The 21,888-nt window shown below is 42.6% G+C and overlaps 1 protein-coding gene across 3 annotated transcripts in view; it reads right to left on the bottom strand.

Moving 5' to 3' along the window:
• RCAN2 (regulator of calcineurin 2) overlaps positions 1-21,888 on the bottom strand; it is a 164,619-nt gene that overhangs the window by 74,448 nt on the left and 68,283 nt on the right. The window contains exon 1 of one of the 3 annotated variants that reach the window (XM_084623210.1): positions 898-1,152. The exons of the other annotated variants lie outside the window; for them this stretch is intronic. Coding sequence (XP_084479336.1) covers positions 898-984 — 87 coding nt within the window. The 5' untranslated portion in view covers positions 985-1,152. Of the gene's footprint in view, positions 1-897; positions 1,153-21,888 lie in introns of those variants that run through there. 3 annotated transcript variants of the gene reach the window in all.

The raw sequence follows: 21,888 nt of genomic DNA on the forward strand, positions 1-21,888 counted from the left end.
TCCAAAACCGGAAGGCTAGTGCACTGTATTCAGTTGTTTGTACCTGTGTCCTCTAAATAAGATGCTACATCTCACTGCATTTTACCTCTGAGCTCTGTGAGATGATTTGTGAAAGTCACACTTACAATTCCTCTTTCAAAACTTAATTTATTGGGATTCTATTTTGGTAATATAAGAATAAATGAAAAAGATAATTAGTTTAATCAGGGAGCAATTACCCATGACTATTTGACAACTACTGCAGAAAATCAAGGATGACGAGTATAGCATATTAAGCCTTAGAATCAAGCATTGGTTTCAGGTCATTCATATTATACATGTGTTGCCCAGCTTTTTACATATAGCTACATTGCGGATGCACCAGAAAGACTCACTACACATTTTAACCCTTTAATAAAAGGTACTACTTGATTGGACTCTAAAAAAGGAATCATGAAGACCACAATAAATTGCTGCTACTCAATTGTGTGGAAAAAAAATGAGCCATTTAAAGCTAAGACACAAACCAATGCACTGTTTCCATATCTGAATTGTCAAGCAGAAATTGGTATTTATGACAGCTAAGAGCTAGGAAAGTGATACTGGATTAAAAATACCTCTGAGAAATTAAAAATGAGTCATTTTTGTTACCAAGACGAAACATGCAGGCTTCAGTTATGCAACATCTTTCCTGTATCATTAAATGGTAAACAGAAGGCTGTTCAGTTAGCGTATCAAAACCTAATGAAAAGCAATCATCAGTCTCTCTCATTTGCTGTAATTAAGATATCCATGCACGGCATGTGTTTTTACTAGAATTTCATCTGCCTACTTCTTTTAAACTGCTCTACACCAACTCCTATTACTCTCAAGGCTCTCACAAGAAGGATCTGTAACAAACAGATTGCAGGTGCATACCTTAACCTCTTGATTGGTAAAAATCTCCACATCCACCACACAGGCAACCAGAGTGGAGACATCACAGTCCATGCTACGGGCTGGCATCCCCCCCTCTTGTACACAAAGAGTTAGGCGGCCTCAGAGTTATGAATGATGAGAAAGCCTGATTCAGTACGGCTATTGAACAGTCCGAAATTCTGCTTTCGGGGCTGACGACAGCCGTAAGCCTCTGAAGCAGACTCTTTGCACGGAGCTGAGTCGCTCCTTGCTTCTGCCTAGTGCACCCACCAACTGAGCAGGCACAGCCTAGTAACAGCACTATTCCATCTCTCCTGGCAATGACATCACCACAAAGACTGACACAAGCTAAATCTATTTTTTTTCAACCCTTTTATCTCCAGGCAGCGCAGTGGATCAAATTGAACATGATTATGTGTTAAGTCTGAACTCGGACTGAATCAATTCAGGCAGAATTCGCTGGCAACTGAGTCATAGCTGTTGTTTCAGCTGAGTGCTTATGCTGGCAAAAAAAGATCTCCTGACACTGAAAGCTCCACTCTGGGTGTAAATTAATTCAGCATTTAAAGCAGTTGAACATGGGGACGGAAGATTTTATTTATTCTACCTTAAAAATAAAAAGGGGGCGGAGGAGGGAAATGAGGATGCCAAGGTGTGTGTTTGTTATTGTACGGCTTATGCTAATATTCTAATGTAGATTTTTGTTTTGTTTTGTTTTTTAACAGCTGCATCTTTGTATTGGAAAAGCTACAGAATACAACCCCTTGGAGTGGAAGGTGGTCCAGCCACCTTGCAAGAGGTGATTTGCACATTGCAAGACTGGATCCTGTATCTGTACACACAGATAGCAATAACTAAAACCAGGTAGTTGTAAGGGCTGGCTGTGGGCAAACAGGAATTTGGCACCCTTCTCAAAAAATGACTGGAAGGAGAAACACACTCTTCAAACGAGGACTCTTCACTGGACCACCATTATCTTACCCACCCTTACAGTTGTTCCTTAATGAACATACAGGGGCAGATCGTCACCTGGTGTAAGTCAGTTTAACCGCTTTGAGTTCAGTGAAGGAAAGCTGATTTACCCCTTGTCGGGGGGTTGAAGTCCAAACCTGGCAGCACTAGTGGTGGTGGTCTGGGCTGTAACACCCCGTGGTGAGAGTTAACAGCCAGGGGTAGGGGAACCCAGGCCCTCCCTGCTCCTCCAGGTTCCAGCCTAGGACCATGTGAATAATAGCTCAAATATGTGATCTAGGTGCTGGTGCCCTTATGCCTGTTCCCTGGGTCACTTCCTACCCTGGCTTTGGTTCCTCAGTCAGTGACACTGATCTGTTTCGGGATTCCTCCTGGAGTTCTCTCTGATCCCACTCCAGAGAAACTTCCTCTATCAACCATGCCCTGTTATTCCCAATGTCTGTGGGGTGACGGGCCTATGGTGGCTTGGCAGTGGGGACTGGTCTCAGCTTTGTGGAGCCCTGATGGCTTCTTTGCAGGAGCTGGCAGTGCACAGCTGCTCCCCTGTTCTGTCTGCCCAGACTGAACTGAGCTGCACCTTTTGGAGCTGTGCCTCCAGGATGAACATGGCCAATGGGAGTGGCTGGGTAGGGCCTTCGGGGCCCAGAGTTATTCTCTAACTCTCAGCATACGCCCCATCAGACACCTGCAGAATATCTAGCTCAATGGGGTCCATGATTAGAGCTCCTAGATGACCCAGTAACAAAAACAGACTTTATCACCTTGACAGGTTTCAGAGTAGCAGCCGTGTTAGTCTGTATTCGCAAAAAGAAAAGGAGTACTTGTGGCACCTTAGAGACTAACCAATTTATTTGAGCATAAGCTTTCGTGAAGTGAGTTGTAGCTCACGAAAGCTTATGCTCAAATAAATTGGTTAGTCTCTAAGGTGCCACAAGTACTTCTTTTCTTTTTATCACCTTGTTGATGTAAAATATAAATGATAACTAATCCCATAGTTTGTGGCAATATTTCAAATTGATTTTTTGTTCCTGAGGTTTTTATATTAAAGGGCAGGTAACATTTCGTATCTGTGTTGATCCATAAATAACGGCCACTGCTGGCATATCTGCTCAATTGAAACAGTTTTGTTTTAAGCCTAAAGGCAAGATTCCAGGATAAATCAGGTTCACAGACAGAAAGACAATGAAATTCCAAATTAAAACACATTTTGGGGAAAATAAATAGTTCTGTACCAAAATGCTGGATTTGAATACCTGCAACAAACTGTCACACCAAATCCATCCAGTCCAGTATCCTCTCCCTTACAGGACCAGCACCAGATACTGTGCAAGAAATCCCACAGTAGTTAATTATAGAGCAACCTGATCATAGATGAAGTTTCTTCCTGACCTCCATAGTTTGTGGTTAATTTTTCTACATCAGGACATAAACTAATATAACCTTCTAAAAATGTACCCTATCTAATATAAGGAGGATGTCCCTACTACTACAGTTATCTACTCCTTTTCTGAATTGTCCTCATCATTAATTATCCTTTCTTATTTGTACTGTGATAGTGCTTGGGAGCCCCAGTCATGGAACAGGACCCCATTGTGTTAGATGCCAAACAAACACAGAACAAAAAGACTGTCCCTATGACAAAGAACCTGCAATCCAACTACTGTATAAGGCAAGAGAAAATGGGTAGATACAGACAGACAGATTGGGGAGCTGAAGGAAATGAATGAGAATGTTAGTATGATTGGCAGCAGTCTCAGCACACCAGCAGTTTAACTGTTGTTGAGGTTTTTTTGTAGGAATCATGACTAAAGAGATTTTTAAGAATGGAGGGACAACAGGGTGGCTATCCGGACGTTTACAGGGAGCTCCTCCCAGGTATGAGGGGCAGCATGGCAGAAAGCACGAAGATGCTCGTTGAAGGCTGGCATCATTGGCTGATCCCAGGAGAGAGTTAGCATTTTGATAGCAAATGAGAGATGATAGGCAGAATAGGGATAAGCCATGGAGGGCCTTGTAAGTGAACACAACTACCTTATGTTTGATGTGGTGGAAAAAGGAGAGCTAGTGGAGAGGGGCAAAGAGTGGTGACATAGTCAAAGCGACAGGCTATGAATAAGATCTTTACAGCAGCATATTGAATGGATATGAGCAGGGCAAGATTGGATTTGTCAAGGCTAGAGAAAAAGGATGTTGCAGTAATTGAGATATGAAATGAGACAGCCTGGAGAAGAGTTTCAGATGTGTGGATGGATAGAAAATATATATGAGAGACTTCTAGAGAGATTATGCAGAAAAAATAGGCAAGATTTAGCCTGGATGTGAGGATCTAGAGAGTGGGCCAAGTCAAAGATGATGCCCAGGTTATGGACCTGAGTGACAGGAAGGACAGTGTATTGGCCACAGTGATCAAGAAAGGTGAAGGGGCAAGATCCTATGGAAATGAGTTCCACAGGTTATGTGTTGTGTAATAAATTACTTACTCTTAAAAGTTTTAAATTTGTTCCCTTTCAATTCCATAGAATGTCCCCTTGTCCTTCTATTATGAAAAATCAGTAAATAGGAGCTCCAACTGACCACCTCTATCCTGTTATTTATTTTTGTACTTCTATCATACCCCTATTATACATTTTGTCTCTAAATTGAACAGTCCTCCACACAAGGGCAGCTTTCTGTGCCTCTAACTATTTTAGGTTCCTGTCTCTTCTTGCCTATTCCCAACATATTCCTAACACAATCAAACATCTTGTATGCTTTTTGAACACCACCACATATTAAAATGCTTTTACTGAGCTGTCTACAGCATCACCCAGCTTTTTTTTTTGGCCAAGTGATTACATTAATATAAAACCCAGCAGGGTTTATGAGTAATTCAACTTACTTCTTCCAATGTGCATCACCTTGCATCTGTTAAAACTAATTTTCATCTTCCATCATGCCCCGCATTTATCCAAGCTTTGTTAGGCCTCTCTGAAATTCTCCTTACAGTCTTGTCTGGTCATAATTAATGCCAGATCATTAATGTATTTACTTCAGTTTGTATAAGAATAAAAAACTTCCACGGCCAAACTCCCACAACCAACTATGGCCAGGTAACAGACATCATAAGATTTCAGCCCCTACTCATTTAACCCATAAACTCTCCAGATATCACACTTCTAATGTTCGGAATGGTGGTAGTAACACAAGGGGATAGAGGCATTTCTCAAGTTGGCTTGTCCCTCGCCACTGAAGGCTTTACAGTGCAACATCTTGAACTCCATCTGGAAACCATGAGACAGCCAATGAAATGAAGTCAATGGAGTTGCACCCTCTTACCAGATGCTGAATGAGTCCCTCTGTCATTTCTCCTAGTTCCTTCCCAACATATTTTGATTAGTCACTTGAAGTTTCCCATAAATATTTCTTGCTTTGCCCATCATAAAAATTGTGCACTGATGTAGATGGGCACCGTGTGTGGATGCTTCAGAGATGGAAATTAAAAGAAAATGAGACCTCCTATGAAACTGGTCTGGGTAAGGGCAGTCAAAAGATTTATGTTTTTATGAATGCCCTTATGAAATCATCAAATGGGGTTTAAAACTTGCAGTATTGCTGAACACCAAAACTCTAGGAGCCCAATTCCCCCCCCCCCCAACACACATACACCAGTGTGATTCCACTGACACTAATGGAGCCATTCCTGATTTACACCAGAGTGAGAGAAGAATCATGGCCAAGCCTTCAGACAGAAGAGCTCAGACAACAAGAAACAATGGAAGATCAGCTCTGTGGGACAGAGACCATCTTTCAGGCCTTTGTCCATGACTGGGGCTCTTAAGCACTATTGCTATACAAATAATTAATAATATGAAAAAATGATCACAGTTGCAATTAAAACATAAGTTGATAAACCTAAGCAGTGCCTAGAGAGCTTAAGACCTGAGACCGAAAAGTGTTTAGTGCCCGCAACTCTTATTGAAGTAAATGGGTCAAATCCTGAGGTCCTCAAACAAACTGCCCCGATTTGTCCCTATGGGAACAGAAGGCACTCAGCATCTCTGAGGAGGTATCTGTATCTTATCATATCCAGTTCTCAGTACCAGTATCAGATTCACAATACCTGGGAACTGGAAATATCTGCAGTTGATCATTCATGAACAGGTGCAACAGTGTCTCTCAGGATGTGAGAATTGTGCACATTATTACGAATGGTGGTAATACTATGGTAATGCCTAGAAGCCCACAGTCCTGGACCAGGATCCCATTTGCTAGGCACTCCTCAAACACAAAACAATAAAATGGTCCTTGCCCCAGCTGTCCATCTGGGTTTTGAACGGAATCGCACAAATGGACCATGGAGTCTTTCAGGTGTGTGGCAGAGCACACAATTAAGGATTTTTTCTCCCTCCGACTACCACTCACTCATTGCAAGGGACGTGAGGGGAGAGCAGAAGTTCATCAAGCTCCCTGGCTTTCCTGCACATAGGAATAGACTTTTATAAATGACCTGTTGCTTTCCCCCCAAAAGTCCAATCATCATAAATATTAAAAATACTCCGGCTTTATCTAGATAAAATAGATAGTAGATATAAAAAGGCACTGTGTGCGTTATAAATATCAAAACACTGAACTGGCCCCATCTTGTAATAATTTGTTTACTGATGTTGTGATAAATGAAGGGGGGGGGGATAGCTCCCTTTTATTCACACCCAGCCAGCCAGTAGCTATAAAATCCCTTTTAGTAGCTCTTCTCTAATTGCTCTACTTGTAAAGGGTTAAAAAGTCTTACTGTGATGCATAGGTAAAAGGAATTGAGTGGGCACCTGGCCAAAAGAGTCAATGGGAAGGCTAGAACTTTTTAAAATTGAAACAAGACTCCCTTTTTGTCTGTCTGTTGTTCTCGGGGAGAGGCAGACAGGGAGCAGTTAAACTGTAAGAAGCTTGGGGCCAGGTATGAAAAATCATCAGTATCATACCTAGAAACTACTCCTCTAAAACCCCAGAAAAGTAAGTAAATCAGGAAATATCTAGAAAGACGTGATTAGGTTTAATCCCTTTTATTCCTCTTTATGGCTTGTGGACTTCTCTGCGCTAAACCCAGGTGCTTTTGTTTTGCTTGTAACCTTTAAGCTGGACCTCAAAAAACTATTCCTGATGCTTAATTCTTGTAGGTTTCAGAGTAGCAGCCGTGTTAGTCTGTATTCGCAAAAAGAAAAGGAGTACTTGTGGCACCTTAGAGACTAACAAATTTATTTGAGCATGAGCTTTCGTGAGCTATAGCTCACTTCATCGGATGCATACCGTGGAAACTGCAGCAGACTTTATATACACACAGAGATCATGAAACAATACCTCCTCCCACCCCACTGTCCTGCTGGTAATAGCTTATCTAAAGTGATCATCAAGTTGGGCCATTTCCAGCACAAATCCAGGTTCTCTCACCCCCTCACCCCCCTCCAAAAACCACACACACACACTCACTATCCTGCTGGCAATAGCTCATCCAAAGTGACCACTCTCCCTACAATGTGCATGATAATCAAGGTGGGCCATTTCCAGCACAAATCCAGGTCTTCCCACCCCCCCCCCACCCCCATACACACACAAACTCACTCTCCTGCTGGCAATAGCCCATCCAAAGTGACCACTCTCCCCACAACGCGCATGGTAATCAAGGTGGGCCATGTCCAGCACAAATGCATCGGATGAAGTGAGCTGTAGCTCACGAAAGCTCATGCTCAAATAAATTGGTTAGTCTCTAAGGTGCCACAAGTACTCCTTTTCTTTTTAATTCTTGTAGTTGCTCTTTTTAAATCTAGCAGTAGCCTAAGTTACCAGATGTATTATCTTCCTTTTGATTTTTTTAAATAAAATTTACCCTTTTTTTTTTTTTTTTTTTAAGAACAGGATTGGATTTTTGTGTCCTAAGAGGTTTGTGCTCATGTTGTTTAATTAGCTGGTGGCAACAGCTGGTTTCCTTTGTTTTTCTTCTCAGCTCTTCCCTGGGGGAGTGGGGGGTGGAAAGGGCTTGAGGGTATCCCACAAGAAGGAATTCTCAAGTGAGCCTTCCTGGGTTCTCAAAGGGGTTTTGCACTTGGGTGGTTGCAGCATCTACAAATCCAAGGTCAGAGAAAAGCTGTAACCTTGGGAGTTTAATACAAGCCTGGAGTGGCAAGTATTAATTTTTAAAGTCCTTGCAGGCCCCCACCTTCTGCACTCCAAGTGCCACAGTGGGGAATCAGCCTTGACAGATGTACTGTTTATTGGTGAGCAATGGTGAATTTTGCTCTCAATTTCATTACTTTTCTTTTTTGTGCAATTCTTTTCTTGTTGTGGGCAAGGACATTTAACTGATTCTTCTTCAAAGTCGGCTGCATTCTTTAGGATCAGGATGTGGGGACAGTATCTTCTTGGCATCCATAAACACACCTCTGAACCACTCTTGAGCCTCCCCATACTGAAAGGATGGGTTCACTGTTGGCTAAAACACCAGCCCATAGGCCCTGCCCCACCCATATTCCCAAGCACAATGGTCAATGAACGTTCCATACTGAATTATTCAATGAAGTCTCTTTTTATATTGCTACATGTGGATTCTAACTCTGCTGGGATATGACCTTTTCCTAGGCCAAAAAGCTTCAGATCCAAGCCCATTAGTCAATTTTCCAGGAATGTAGTAAATGGCTAAAACCATAATAAATTAGGCCCTGGAAAAAACCATCTGTATGGGACTACTTTTGCTCTAAGTTTTGAAGTATTATCAAGCTTGAACAAATTTCCAGAGGCGAGATACTTTAAAGGAAGACCATCAATAAAAAAGACATCAAATAAAGCATCTTTGAATTTTTTCAATGATGCTAACTAGATAAATTGTACGTCAAATCCAAATCTTCTCAGGCCAGAATATATTAACTGGAATTTCATGGTAAGCAAGCAGCAGCTGTGTTTCCAGCACCTACAATACCATCAATCTTTGCTAGCTGCAACTGTCCCTCCATCCAAAGTTCCATTGAATTGTGGCTTGACGAGAACACTGAAAAAAGCCCCTCTCTGCTCCACCTCCATTTTAAACAAATAATCATGAGGCTTTTTGAGTGTTTCAGCTAGAAATACTTGGTATTTCTAATCATTAGGTTTTGAGATTCACAACAGGTTATAGAATTTTGACTAGGAAAAAAAAAAGCTTAGTCAATGCTAAAATGATCTCCTGAAATTGACAAGCTTTTGGCTGCAGGAACATTAGAGCTCGCAAAATCCTTAGCTACAGGGTACCTTGGCTTGAATTTTGGAAAGGGAACCTTTATTTACGGTAAGAAATGTTTAGCTCTTTTGCAGCTCAGGAAATTTCTCTTATGAGAGCATCTCTAGCTCTCCAAACCTACTTTTAAGATGAGTGGGGAGCAAGAGGAGAGGGAAAAAGGAATCTGGTAGTCCAAGATTATACACACACATACACACACGGAAAAGAGGTCCTCCATAAAACAGATGAGCAACAATCAGAAAATACAATCTAGCCAAGGTCAAAAAGCACTTTGGTGCTTAAATAAATGGCAATGTCCCTAGGACCACTGATTCTGCAGTCTCATTTAGGAATACAATTAGTTTTCAGCTCTGAGGCAGAGCTGTGCAATTATTTTCGTTAGTTATTTGTACTGTAGTAGCACATGGGATCAGTGTCACATTGTGTTAGGGACTGCAACTACAGAACACACAGTCTTTATACAAAATGGCTTATACTGCAAGGCCCCAATCCTGCAGATTACACTCCTATTTATCTTTACACACAAGTAATCCCACTGACTTCTGGACTTTGGGCAAGTCATTTTGCCGCTCTGTGCCTCAGTTTCCCCATCTGGAACACAGGGAGGATAATACTTCCCTACCTCCCAGATGTACATATTAGCCCAGTAGATTAGAAGGCTGTTTCTTTTCATTTTTACACAACGATTCAAAAGAAAGGAAATCAAAGCGCAGTTATTAGCTCAACCTGTTGAGCATGTGTTATGTACAAGTTCACTCCGCAATACCAAAACTGAGGGCTGCCTAAAAATGAAGTGAAATCAAGGCTAGACCTTGGTTTTATGGGCAACTGTGCCACATACGATACGTAGCACCTCCGGCAGATGCTCTCACCGTCAGAGGACTGTGAGAATGGTTTACAAATCGGGGGTGGGGGAGGTATAAAGGTGCTTGTAACAGCAACAGAGTTTGAAGGATTTTGTGTGAAAGGGTGGTCAAATGGGCTTCAGGAATGGGGACAGTGGTGGAAATGAGCCTTTTCAATTAATCTGGTAAGGCTGGAGAGCTAGGAGTCTGCAGCAGGCCAGCAGAATGGAAAGGTTCTGGGTTGATGGCGGGAGAGGTTGTTTAAAAGCAAGGTCTCCCAAAACACACATGGTCTCCAAGGCTAGAGCCAGCCCTTAGTGAAATCATGAAAAGAAATTAAACTGGTTATGTTCCTAAAAACTACGGTTACTACAAGCCATGGGTGTGAATGCCTAGAACCCTGAGTGCTCAAAATCCAGATGTGAATGTTACAGCTTAGGCTGATCTCTACCTACAAACAGCCCCTCTGCCTCTTACCTTCCAGTACTCCAGTTCAGAGTTTTTGTTTTACCCCAATACAGTTAAAAATAATGACTGAAACAGCACAGGATGTGCAGGTTTTAACTGCACTTGAGATGTCACTAGGACCATCAACAGCTACAGGAGCTGTCCAAAACCCTAAGGATATAAACTAGGAGTCATGGTAGGTAAAAAATTACTTCAGTTCACTTTGGGAGGATGGTTTTGGTTAAGGCACAGGACTGGGACTCAAGAGGCTTGGTTTCAAGTCTTGGCTATGCCATAAACATCCTACATGACCTTTGGGCAAATTATGCAGGCCAAGATATTCAACAGGAGGTCAGCACACCTTTCCTGAATCCTTTGTCTTGTCTGTTTCGATTATAAGCTCTTCGGGGCAGACGTTGCTGTAATTTTATATATATTTGTCAAATTCAAATGTATTGATGAATTCTGTTAATGATTGGGGGTCTAATTTTTTTAAAATATTAATTTAAAATCACTTCCATTTACTTGTGGCTTTGTGTCAGCCCTACCCATTAAGGATATTTATTTAACATGTCTTTTTATTTTCATTGTCATTTGAGATGCTTTCCCAAGGTAGAATGCCCTTGACAGAGGTTGGAATACCAATGCTCTCAGCTGTGAGAGACCTTATCTACTAACTGCAGCTCTGCACAGGATATACAGGTGAGAGATTTAATGGCCCTTCTGAGAGAAAACAGTGCTTACTGACAAGCCAGCAAAATCAAGCCAGCTCAAGGGGAAAAGATAAACTATCAAACAGGACAGCGAACACCACCTAATGAATCAGTGAAACATTAAATATGATGCTTCATGCAGTCATTCGGTCATTGCCCGAATATTTTAAAGGGGAAGGGGGAGATGAGGGATTTATTTAGTTTCAAGCATTCTTAAATGCAGATGTTCACTTCTCGCATTGCATTCATGAAAAACAAATTGTTCCCACTTTACATTTAGCACCATCAGCTATCCACCCTCACCTCCATTCAAGGCAGAGAGAAATATCTGCCCAGTTAGAGGATTAGGGCATGGCTACACTGGAAACTTCAAAGCGCTGTTGTGGGAGCGTTCCCGTGGCAGCGCTTTGAAGCGTGAGTGTGGTCCCGCATGATTGTTGGGCGAGAGCTCTCCCAGTGCTCATGGTAATCCACCTCCAAGAGGGGATTAGCTCCCAGCGCTTGGAGCCTGTTTACAATAGCACTTTAAAGCACTCTGACTTGTAGCAGTCAGGAGGGTGATTTTTCACACCCCTGAGCCAGCAAGTTAGAGCGCTATAAAATGTAAGTGTAGCCAAGCCCTTACAGATATAACAGCAGAGGTTCTAGATTAGTGTTCAGAGAACAAAGGGATTTTAGATGACTTGGGAATGTGTAATGGAATATAAAGCTCTCCCAATGGCTCCAAAATGGGGTTTGAGCTTTCACCCCAGTTCTAAGTGGAGAAGTATTCACATACAAGGTCTCCCTTGTTATTCACAAACTGCTACCTGAATGACACTAAATAGCAGTGTTATTGGCAGTCTCAAAGATTCCAAGGTCAGAAGGGACCATTGTGGTCATCTAGTCTGACCTTCTGTACAACACAGGCCATAGAACTTCCCCAAATTCATTTTCCAGAGCAGATCTTTTAGAAAAACATCCCATCTTGATTTAAAAATGGTCAGTGATGAAGAATCCACCACAACCCTTGGAAAATTCTAATGGTTAAATTATTCACCATTAAAATCATATGCCTTATTTTCCAGTCTGAATTTGTCTTGCTTCAACTTCCAGCCATTGAATAGTGTTATACCTTTCTCTGCTGGATTGAAGAGCCCATTATTAAATATTTGTTCCCCCTGTAGATACTTACAGACTGTAATGAAGTCACCCCTTAACCTTCTCTTTTTTAAAATAAATAGACTGAGCTCTTTGAATCTATCACTATAAGGCCATTCTCTAATTCTTTAATCATTCTTGTGGATCATAGAATCATAGAATATCAGGGTTGGAAGGGACCTCAGGAGGTCATCTAGTCCAACCCCCTGCTCAAAGCAGGACCAATCCTCAATTAAATCATCCCAGCCAGGGCTTTGTCAAGCCTGACCTTAAAAACTTCTAAGGAAGGAGATTCTACCACCTCCCTAGGTAATGCATTCCAGTGTTTCACCACCCTCCTAGTGAAAAAGTTTTTCCTAATATCCAATCTAAACCTCCCCCACTGCAACTTGAGACCATTACTCCTCGTTCTGTCATCTGCTACCACTGAGAATAGTCTAGAACCATCCTTTCTGGAACCACCTCTCAGGTAGTTGAAAGCAGCTATCAAATCCCCCCTCATTCTTCTCTTCTGCAGACTAAACAATCCCAGTTCCCTCAGCCTCTCCTCATAAGTCATGTGTTCCAGACCCCTAATCGTTTTTGTTGCCCTTCGCTGGACTCTCTCCAATTTATCCACATCCTTCTTGTAGTGTGGGGCCCAAAACTGGACACAGTACTCCAGATGAGGGCTCACCAATGTCGAATAGAGGGGGACGATCACGTCCCTCGATCTGCTCACTATGCCCCTACTTATACATCCCATCTTCTCTGAATCTTCTCCAATTTATCAGCATCCTTCTTGAATTGTTACTACAACTGGACACAATATTCCAGCAGCAGTTGCAGCACTGCCAAATATAGAGGTAAAATACTCAAGATTCCCCTATTTATGCATCCTAGCATCACATTAGCTCTTTTCACCACAGCATCACTCTGGGAGCTCATGTTCAGCTGATTATCCACCACAACCACCAAATTTGTTTTGAGTGCTACTGCTTCCCAGGACAGAGTCCTCCATATACGTAAGTCCCCCCCGTAAGTATGCCCTACATTCTTTGTTCCTAGATTAATAAATTTTTTGCCATATTAATTTAGCTTTCACCCAGCTTGCCAAGTGATCAGATAGTTCTGAATCTATGACCTGTTGTCTTCATTATTTACCACTCCCCCAATTTTTGTCATCTGCAAACTTTATCAGTGATGCTTTTGTCTTTTCTTCCAGGTCATTGATAAGAATGTTAACGAGCACAGGGCCAAGAACCAATCCTCATGGGCCCCCTGGAAACACACCCTCTCAGTGACAGTTCCCCATCTACAATTGCATTTTGAGACCTAGCAGGTAGGCACTTTTAATCCATTTAAGGTATGCCACGTTGATTTGATATCTTTCTATTTTTTTTTTTTAAATCAAGGTGTTGTGAGGTACCAAATCAAATGCCTTACAGAAGCCTAAGTACAGATCTAATAGGAGAGGCCAAGGACGAAGCAGGTGCAAGGCTGGCTGCACCTGTGTCTCCTGTCCTGATCTCTGAGTTCATACTCCTCAGATTTTCGGCCTCTTGGCTCCAGTTGTTCTGGGATGGAATACAGCACGTCTCCCACTCTTAGGGTTGAGGCTACCACACCCTGTGTGCCAAGCATGATTGCTCAGCTGCAAATCTTCCCTTCAGGAGCAGTGACCGGTGGCGAATACACTGACCCAAAACAGCCTTAGCCAAACAAAGTGTTGTTTATTCTCAACAGAGAAAAAAAAAATTATAACAAAAGAAAAGGGATTCTAATCTGCACGCTTATCTGTTTTATCTCAGACACCCCAGTCTCTGCAGACTCAGAGCCAGGGCAGGTCAAGACTTAAAACGCTGCACCGGTGCAGCTGTGCCGCTATAACGCTTAAGTGAAGATGCTCCTATACCGAGGGTGGTGTTAATCCACCGCCCCAGGAGGCAGTCGCTATGCCGCTCTCTCGTCAACACTGTGCTGTCAACACCAAGGGTTAGGTCGGTATAACTGTGTAGTTCAGAAGTGAGGATTTTTCACACCCCTGAGCAATGTGGTTATACCAATATAGATCCATAGTGTAGACTTGGCCTCATTCTGCCCCCCAGCAGTCTCTGCTTCTCTCTTCCTGGTCTTCAAGGACTATTTTTTCATCCAACCCCAGAAAGTTTTTGTTCCAGTTTCCTGCCTGGACTCCCCACTCCCTGTGCTAAGCCCTGCTGAAGAACTCAGCCTGGTCAGAGGTAAAAGTTCAAGGCAATCAACACCTGCAGTGTCCTTTAAGTACTGGTAATTGGGCTATCTGAAATGATGGTCCCCTTTTCTGAATTTGTGCCAGTAACCCCTGGGTGAAATTATCCCCTTGCAATCCTGTAGCAAACACCAGACTTCTCTATGTCACTGGGGTGTTGCAAGGATAAACTGATTAACATCTATGAAACAATCAGTTACTATGGCTATGGGGGCCATATAAGGAGGTAGGCGCAGATCCAAAAAGGTATTTAGGTGCCTAACTCTGGGATTTAGGAACGTAAGTCCAGTTTTAGGCATCATTACAATCCACAAAACTCCTGCTCAGCTGCTGTCTAACCCGGTAGGTGCCCAAACTCACTCTGCAGCAAAGCTTTTGCAGTAAAAGTTCCCTCAGAGCTTATGTTTCTGCTGCTGGCCATATGCACTGCTGCCTCGTGTGAAGCATCCAGAGGCCCATCTCACTCCTTCCCCCCTGAATGATCCATGAACTGGGGAAGATAGGCAGAGGTACACTTAGATTGCCTGTACAACTCAGTCTAGTTGACATGCTCAGGGGTTGACTAATGCCACACAAAACGGAGGAGGAGAGCGCGCCTTGAGCCCAATGGTGAGGGTACTCAGGATATGGGAGACCCCCAGTTCAAGTCCCCCGTCTGCTTGCGGAGGAGGGATATAAACAGGGATCTGTCACCTCTCAACCGAGTGCACTGGACTGCACAGTGATTCTTGCTCTCTCTGGCCTAGTTCATACTTGATTATTCAGTTATACAGTTAAAGCAGAACAACTTCAATAGGCGAGATGGAGAGAGACCCACATCAGAATATTCCACAGTCCGGTGGTTAGGGCACTCACCTGAGAAGGAACAGATCCCTGTTCAAATACTTCTCATCAGTCAGAGGGCAGATCTGAACCCCGGGGAGCCTCCCACAGTCCAGATGAGAACCCTAACCACTTGGCTAAAGGCTATGATGGAGGTTGTTGTCCTCCTCCCAGTCATTTTGTCTGGAGTGAGGCAGGTGCCTAGTGCATTCTTGCCGGACATGACTTAGGCATCTAAGCCACCCGACTCCAGGAGAGTGGTTCCCAGGTGTGGATCACAGGCAGAGAGAGGTGCCTCGCTGCATCCCAGACACATTCCCCGAACTTGGTAAGAGGGGTAGAGCATTGGACACATGCCTCTCATCGGCATCTGCCATTGGCTAGCACAGGCAGCTCTGTGCCTACTATGCTGGGTTTTGTGGGTCTCAGTTGAAGGGTATGGCTATATTGCAATTAAAAACCAGTGGCTGGTCTGTGCCAGCTGATTCAGGCTCACAGGGCTCAGGCTACGGGACTGCTTAATTGCAGTGTAGGACATTCAGGCTTGGGCTGGAGCCCAGGATCTAGAACCCTGCAAGCTGGGAGGGTCCCAGAACTCGGGCTGCAACCTGAGCCCAAACATCTAGACAACATTAAACAGCCTCTTAGCCTGAGCCAGCTGGCATGGGCCAGCTGTGATTTTTTAATTGCAGTGTAGACAGACCTTAAGAAGCATCTCTCCCCCCATTCATTGTAGAGGGAGCCAAGTCACCTAACTCAGGCTTTATGGATTCTATTGTTGTTCCAATGATTTTTCTAGGCACCTGAGACAATCAGGGTCCAGACACCCCAAAGGAAGGACAGAGGCTCTGAACCCCAACGAACAAGCAATTGAATCAACTGGTTGTAGACAATATTATTGTGTAGAAAAATATGTCAAGTAAAGGTCTTTTACGAAAATTTACAATGTCCTGAGTTTGATGGTCATTATGAGCTATGTATAGAGATTATGGTTATGGATTATGCATGGGTATGTGTGTAGAAAATTGCAATTGTAACTACAGTGCAACTACAGCATCACCTCCCAGCAGTGTGGTGAGGCAACCGGGAAGGGAGGGCACCTCCAAGGCTAGATGTTTACGCTAAACTGGCTCCAAGCACCTAGCATTGCCCAGCAAAGAAGAGACAATGATGGACCATTAAAGTTAATGGGAAAACACTGAAACAACTTGAGAGCTAGTCTACATTAGAAAATTAGGTCAGAAAAATCCACACCCCTGATCAATATAGTAAAACTGACTTAACTCCCTGTGTAGACAGTGCTATATCGATTGAAGAATTCTTCCATCAACCTAGGTACTGCCTCTTGGGAAAGTGGATTACCTAAACTGACAGGAGAACCCCTCCCCTTGGCGTAGGGAATGTCTACACTGAAGCTATAGATGCTGCAGCGGTTCAAGTACAGATAACCCCTGAAATGGAAAAGAAAACCTCAATCTGGGGGAAAAATCCTGCTCTGTGTAATCATGAATTACCATAGTCTGAGAAAATGGAGGAAAAAATCCTGCAAATCCTATTAAAAGGGAAGAAGTTTGAAGTGCAGGCTATTCAGAAACTGAGGGCCAGCATCTAAGTAAGGTGCTGTCTGTGAAGCACTGGATCCCCTCTAGTCAGAGGGCTTGCCGGGAAACTGCTCAGCGACAATAGGTAACTTGTGTTAGAGAAGGGGATTTAGCAAATATCAAAATGCAAAGCCTGAGATTGCGTCTCTGCGCTTAATTTCTGTGTAACTCGTATGTGTTTACTTTTGCTTATGATTTCATCTTTGAATCTATGATATTTTTATTAAATAAACTTTTTGTTTATTTTTACCTCAGGCAGGTCTCTGTGGTCCAAAGTGAATGGAGCGTGCATGCCAGAGTGAACTGATAATTGGAAGCAGGTTTCATCCCTTCAGGGGTGATGAACCAGAAGGGAAAAGTCTGACTGTTAAAACTTAGGGACACAGATTTGGGGCAACTCAGGACCAGAAGGGATTGTTGAGGTCATCCTGCAAGTAGTAACTAGGCTGGTAGGAGCCAGGGTGGGACCTTATGCTTGTAGGCTGGCTACTGGTGTCAGAGCACTGAACCAAAGCAGCAAAGTTAAAAGGCAGGCAGTGACAGAGTATTGTGGCACTCAGCATCACAACACTCACATCCCTTTGTGAATGTGGGCCTTAGACTTTGACTGATAAAAGCAGTGTCCCCTTCAAGAAAAGTGTCCAAAAACAGCGAACAAATGCGTTTCTTCATGCTAAGGCAACATATCTGTGGCTACTTAAACTTGGTTATACTTTTTATAAGTACAAACCAGTCAGAAATGTAGATGGGGCACATCTACCAGGGAGTTTGCTGTAAACTTCTAGAAAGTAAAAAGAAAATGGGACCAAGATTGTTAAATTCCAGTCACTGGACACTTTAAAAAACAAAACAAAACACAAAAGATTGCAGATAAACCTATCGCTGCTTATCCCAGAATTGCATTAATCCAGTGATGAGCACTTTCACAGACCCCCAGAACATGTTGGTATGTTAAGTAGTGTCTTAACTTTTCTTTTTTTTTCCAGTGATTTTTAAATCAATTTGTTTAAACTGTCAGCAAGGGGATTCCAGTATCAGAAGTTTTGTCTCGTGGTAAAATGACTAAAGTATTAAAAAAAAAAGTTCTTGGGTATAAGCCTGTAGAGTTTCCTGCTATATCAGTTAGCACCTTATGCTAAGAGCAGTATAGTTAACCTTAGATAAACTGACCTAATTTTTTTTTGGTTTGTTTGTTATTTAAGTACTGCTCGGGGTTGGGAGAAGTTTGAGAAAGGCCTGCATCAGTTTTGGTTTTGAAGCTCTTTAGAAAATCTAAAGATTGTTGTGTTGGGTCATCAAGATCCCCAGAAACTTTAAGGTTTTAGACCAGGGGTGGGGAACATTTTTTCTATCACTGGCCATTGACCCACAGAAAAAAAAATCAATCACAGGCCACACACAAGGAACTTAATTTAGGGGTTTGTTTTTTTTAAGAAAGAGAGAAATATAAAATGTTCAACTCACCCACCCGCAGGGGTGCAGAGGCTTGGGACTTCCCCCCACGCGGCAGGGTGAGCCGGCACTCATGGCTCCAGGGCCACGGGGGCACTGATGTTTGTCGCTGGTCAGCTGAAATTAAGCAACGGGTCGGATCTGGCCCGTGGGCCATAGGTTCCCAATCCCTGCCCCTGTTTTAGACCTTATCTGCCCCAATTACAGGCATCAGTGTAGCTGCTGCACCAGTGTAACCCTAGAGAGTAAGAACACTGTTTATGGGAGTATAACTTATCCCTGCTTGAAATTGGGGCTTTACCAGTCTCCTTTAGGAGTTCACAGTACAACCCAGGCGGCAACCGAAGCAAATCGCCAGTGTGGACAAGACCTTAGCTATCGTCCACTCTATCCCCTGCTATCTTACTCTGCACAGCGCATTAATCACATAAAGAAGGCTGAGTGGCAGCACCTTCTTCAAGGCAATAGCTGAAATGCCATGATTGTGGCTCTGGCTGGCCTGCAGCGGTTCTTAATTTAGTTGCTTTAACTTTCAAGCTTTGTTAAGTTTAAATGGACAAGTCTATTTTTAGCTTAGTAAGAGGCCTCTTTAATTATAGCTGCAGGTGTTTTTAGTCTTTAAAGATTTTTGCAACTTGTTCACAACATGCTTTACTAAGCTGCTGGTATGTGTTCTGCCTTGGGGAATGATGAATCTGGTAATGCTGGTCTTTTGGGTACTTTGTATTTTTGGCAGGATCTGTCCTGCGGAGTTGTTTGTTTTCTGGAGAGTGCCAGCAGTTAAAAGTTTTGATTGTTGAAGACCTCTAAGCCTCATAAGTGATGCCACTGCCTGAAGTTGAGCCTATGATAGATTGATACTCCTGGGGAGCGTTTGTTCAGATCACTAGCCAGATTGTAGCAGTAAAGGTGGAGATTGTATGAAGAACTAGTGGACTTGTTATATTAAATGTAAAAAGAACGTGTGTTAATGCAACATTAAGATTGCACAGTGGAGAAAAAAATCACTAAAGTCAGACAATGCAAAGTTAAAATTCCTTAAAATCATTAATTCAGTCACATTGTCCATCACATATCAAAAACTTCTGCAAGTCAGAAATGACAAAGGACTAGTATGTCAGTGCAGAATTGTTCTTTATAAGTATAGTACCTTTTCTGGTGTTTTGCCCAAACTAATTTTAAATGCCCAAATGATGGGACTTCTGCCACTTCTTTCTCGAGATTATTCTACGGCCTAATAGATCTTAACAGGAAAAGCTTTTTTGTAGTATTCACTTAAACATTTCCTTGTTATACTCCCTTGTACCACCCCTAAACAACTATTTTCTATCCTCAGTGTTACAAACTTATCTCACATTAGTCATCTCTTACTCAAGCTATACATATTTAGCTCTTTTCAGCTTTCCTGGAGTCAATTACTCCAGCACTGAGAGCATTTTTGTTGATCTTTTCCGAATGAACTCCAATTTGTCAGTTTCTGTCTGGTAATATGGTGCCCACAATTCAATGCAATATTCCAGACAGCTCCAACAGAGCTGTATAAAGGGGCTCTATTAGCCCCTCTTGATCCATGATGTCATCCCTATCATTTATCATTACCTTTTATTGACAGCCTTTAGTGTGCCCCATACACTAAACACCACATTTAATCAAAACCAAAGCAAGAATAGAAAATATGATGCGTACTTCACATTTGTATAGAAATGGTAACATTGCTGCTGAAATTAACTTCTGCATTTCCTGATTCTGAGTACTTTTAAGTCTGCAATCTTAATGTTTTATTAGCATTTTGAGCATGAACGCAAGTCTTAAATTTAATCCATGATCTTTGGCAAAATAGACCTGAGCGACATTAAGATTAGAAAAGAAATTGTCCTTTGTACTGTACAATGAAGTGAAAAAAATACAGCTTTATTCTATAGCATAGATTCTTTGTATTCTGCTTAACACCACTACACAATTCAGGTCAAGAAATAGAACATTCATTACCAGCATTCAGAGTTGTGTGGAAAAATACAAGAACAGAGGACCACCCTTTCTTACTGCAAACCAGAAAATAACAATGTTTTCCTCTGATCTGATTTGTGGCTGGTACATTAATCTCAGATAAGTTATTCAACTGAGCTCAAAGGCAGGTCTATGAGGACACCACAGTAGGTAAAGAATTTCACATTGCTGAAAATCCAGTTTGCAGAATATTAGTCATCTTTCACTGCCTTTGGTGTATGCAGTTGTAACATGATGCTTCTCTTCAGTGATGTAATGCTAGCTTTTTATAGTGCTTTGTCACTATGTGACTTGACATGGCTTTGCCAAAACTCAGAACCCTGCTCCCAGAAGGGAAAGCAAGGCCAGGGAAAAGAATTACTGTGATGAACAATGATGTTTCAGCCCCAGCAGAAATTAATTACCCTACAGTAACTTTGGGATGAGCTGTCCATATAGATTTCACTTATGGTGCGCATATGCCCCATGCATGAGAAATTGGATTTTTTTGGGCCTTCCCTGTGCTCCCAGGTGTTTTCACACCCCTTTCCCCCCTCACCCCAAAGGGCATAAAGGTCAGAGTGGGCCCAACCATCTCTCAGTTCTTTCATCAATATAACTCTGCAGATGCAGAGAAGGAAGGTGGGTCAATTAATCCACATGGACAACACATCTCAAAGAATCACAGTTACTGTAAAGCAACCATTCTGCTTTGTGTGATCATCACATGGATTCCACTTCTTGTGACTAGCAAGTAGGGACCTCAGACTCAGGAGGTGGATGCTCAGAGTCCTATTTAAACAAGGATTGCAGGACAGCTCTGCCAAAACAGACTCCAGATCTTGTAGCCTCAACTTGGAATAGTGCTGGGTAAAAATGTGGGCTGATTCCCATGTAGCCGCCTTGCAAATTTCTAAAATAGGGATACTTCTTAGAATGAGCTCTAACCTATATAGATGGAGATAATCTAATTAAATACCCATTTAGACAGACTTTGAATGGATACGGTCTGACCCTTAGTCTTATGTGCAAATGTTACAAATACTCTGGGAGAGCTCCTGAAGGGCCTTGTCCAGTCCAAATAGCATGAAAGAGCCCTGACCCTCCATCTAGGATGTGCAGTTTGGCTTTCCCCTGGTTTGAGCAGGGCTTGGGGAAGAAAACTGGCAGGTGAATCAGTCTTTATGGAACACAATGGAAGGTGGAACCACCATGAGGGCTTGAATTTCCACAACTCTCTCAGTGGATAATATGGCTCCGAAAAGCGTGCTCTTCATAGACTGGTTATATAAAGAACAGGTCATTAGGGTCTCGTCTCTGCAGAAGCTCTGGGGTCTGGTTTGCTTTCTCCTTGCGACTGGTGTATAAATGTCCAAAGAGCAGAGCATGGCTCCGAATCCTTTAAAGAATAAATGGAGAACTTCATCTGTCCAAGCATGAAATAGCTCACAACTTTCAAACAGGAGGTCCTCAATGATAGTTTGGACCAGTGTATTCCTGAAGACTGGAGCCATGAAGCCCTGTGCATTGCAATAGAAGTGGA

This window comes from Lepidochelys olivacea, assembly GCF_965140295.1.
Source record: "Lepidochelys olivacea isolate rLepOli2 genome assembly, chromosome: 3".
Lineage (NCBI taxonomy): Eukaryota > Metazoa > Chordata > Testudines > Cheloniidae > Lepidochelys > Lepidochelys olivacea.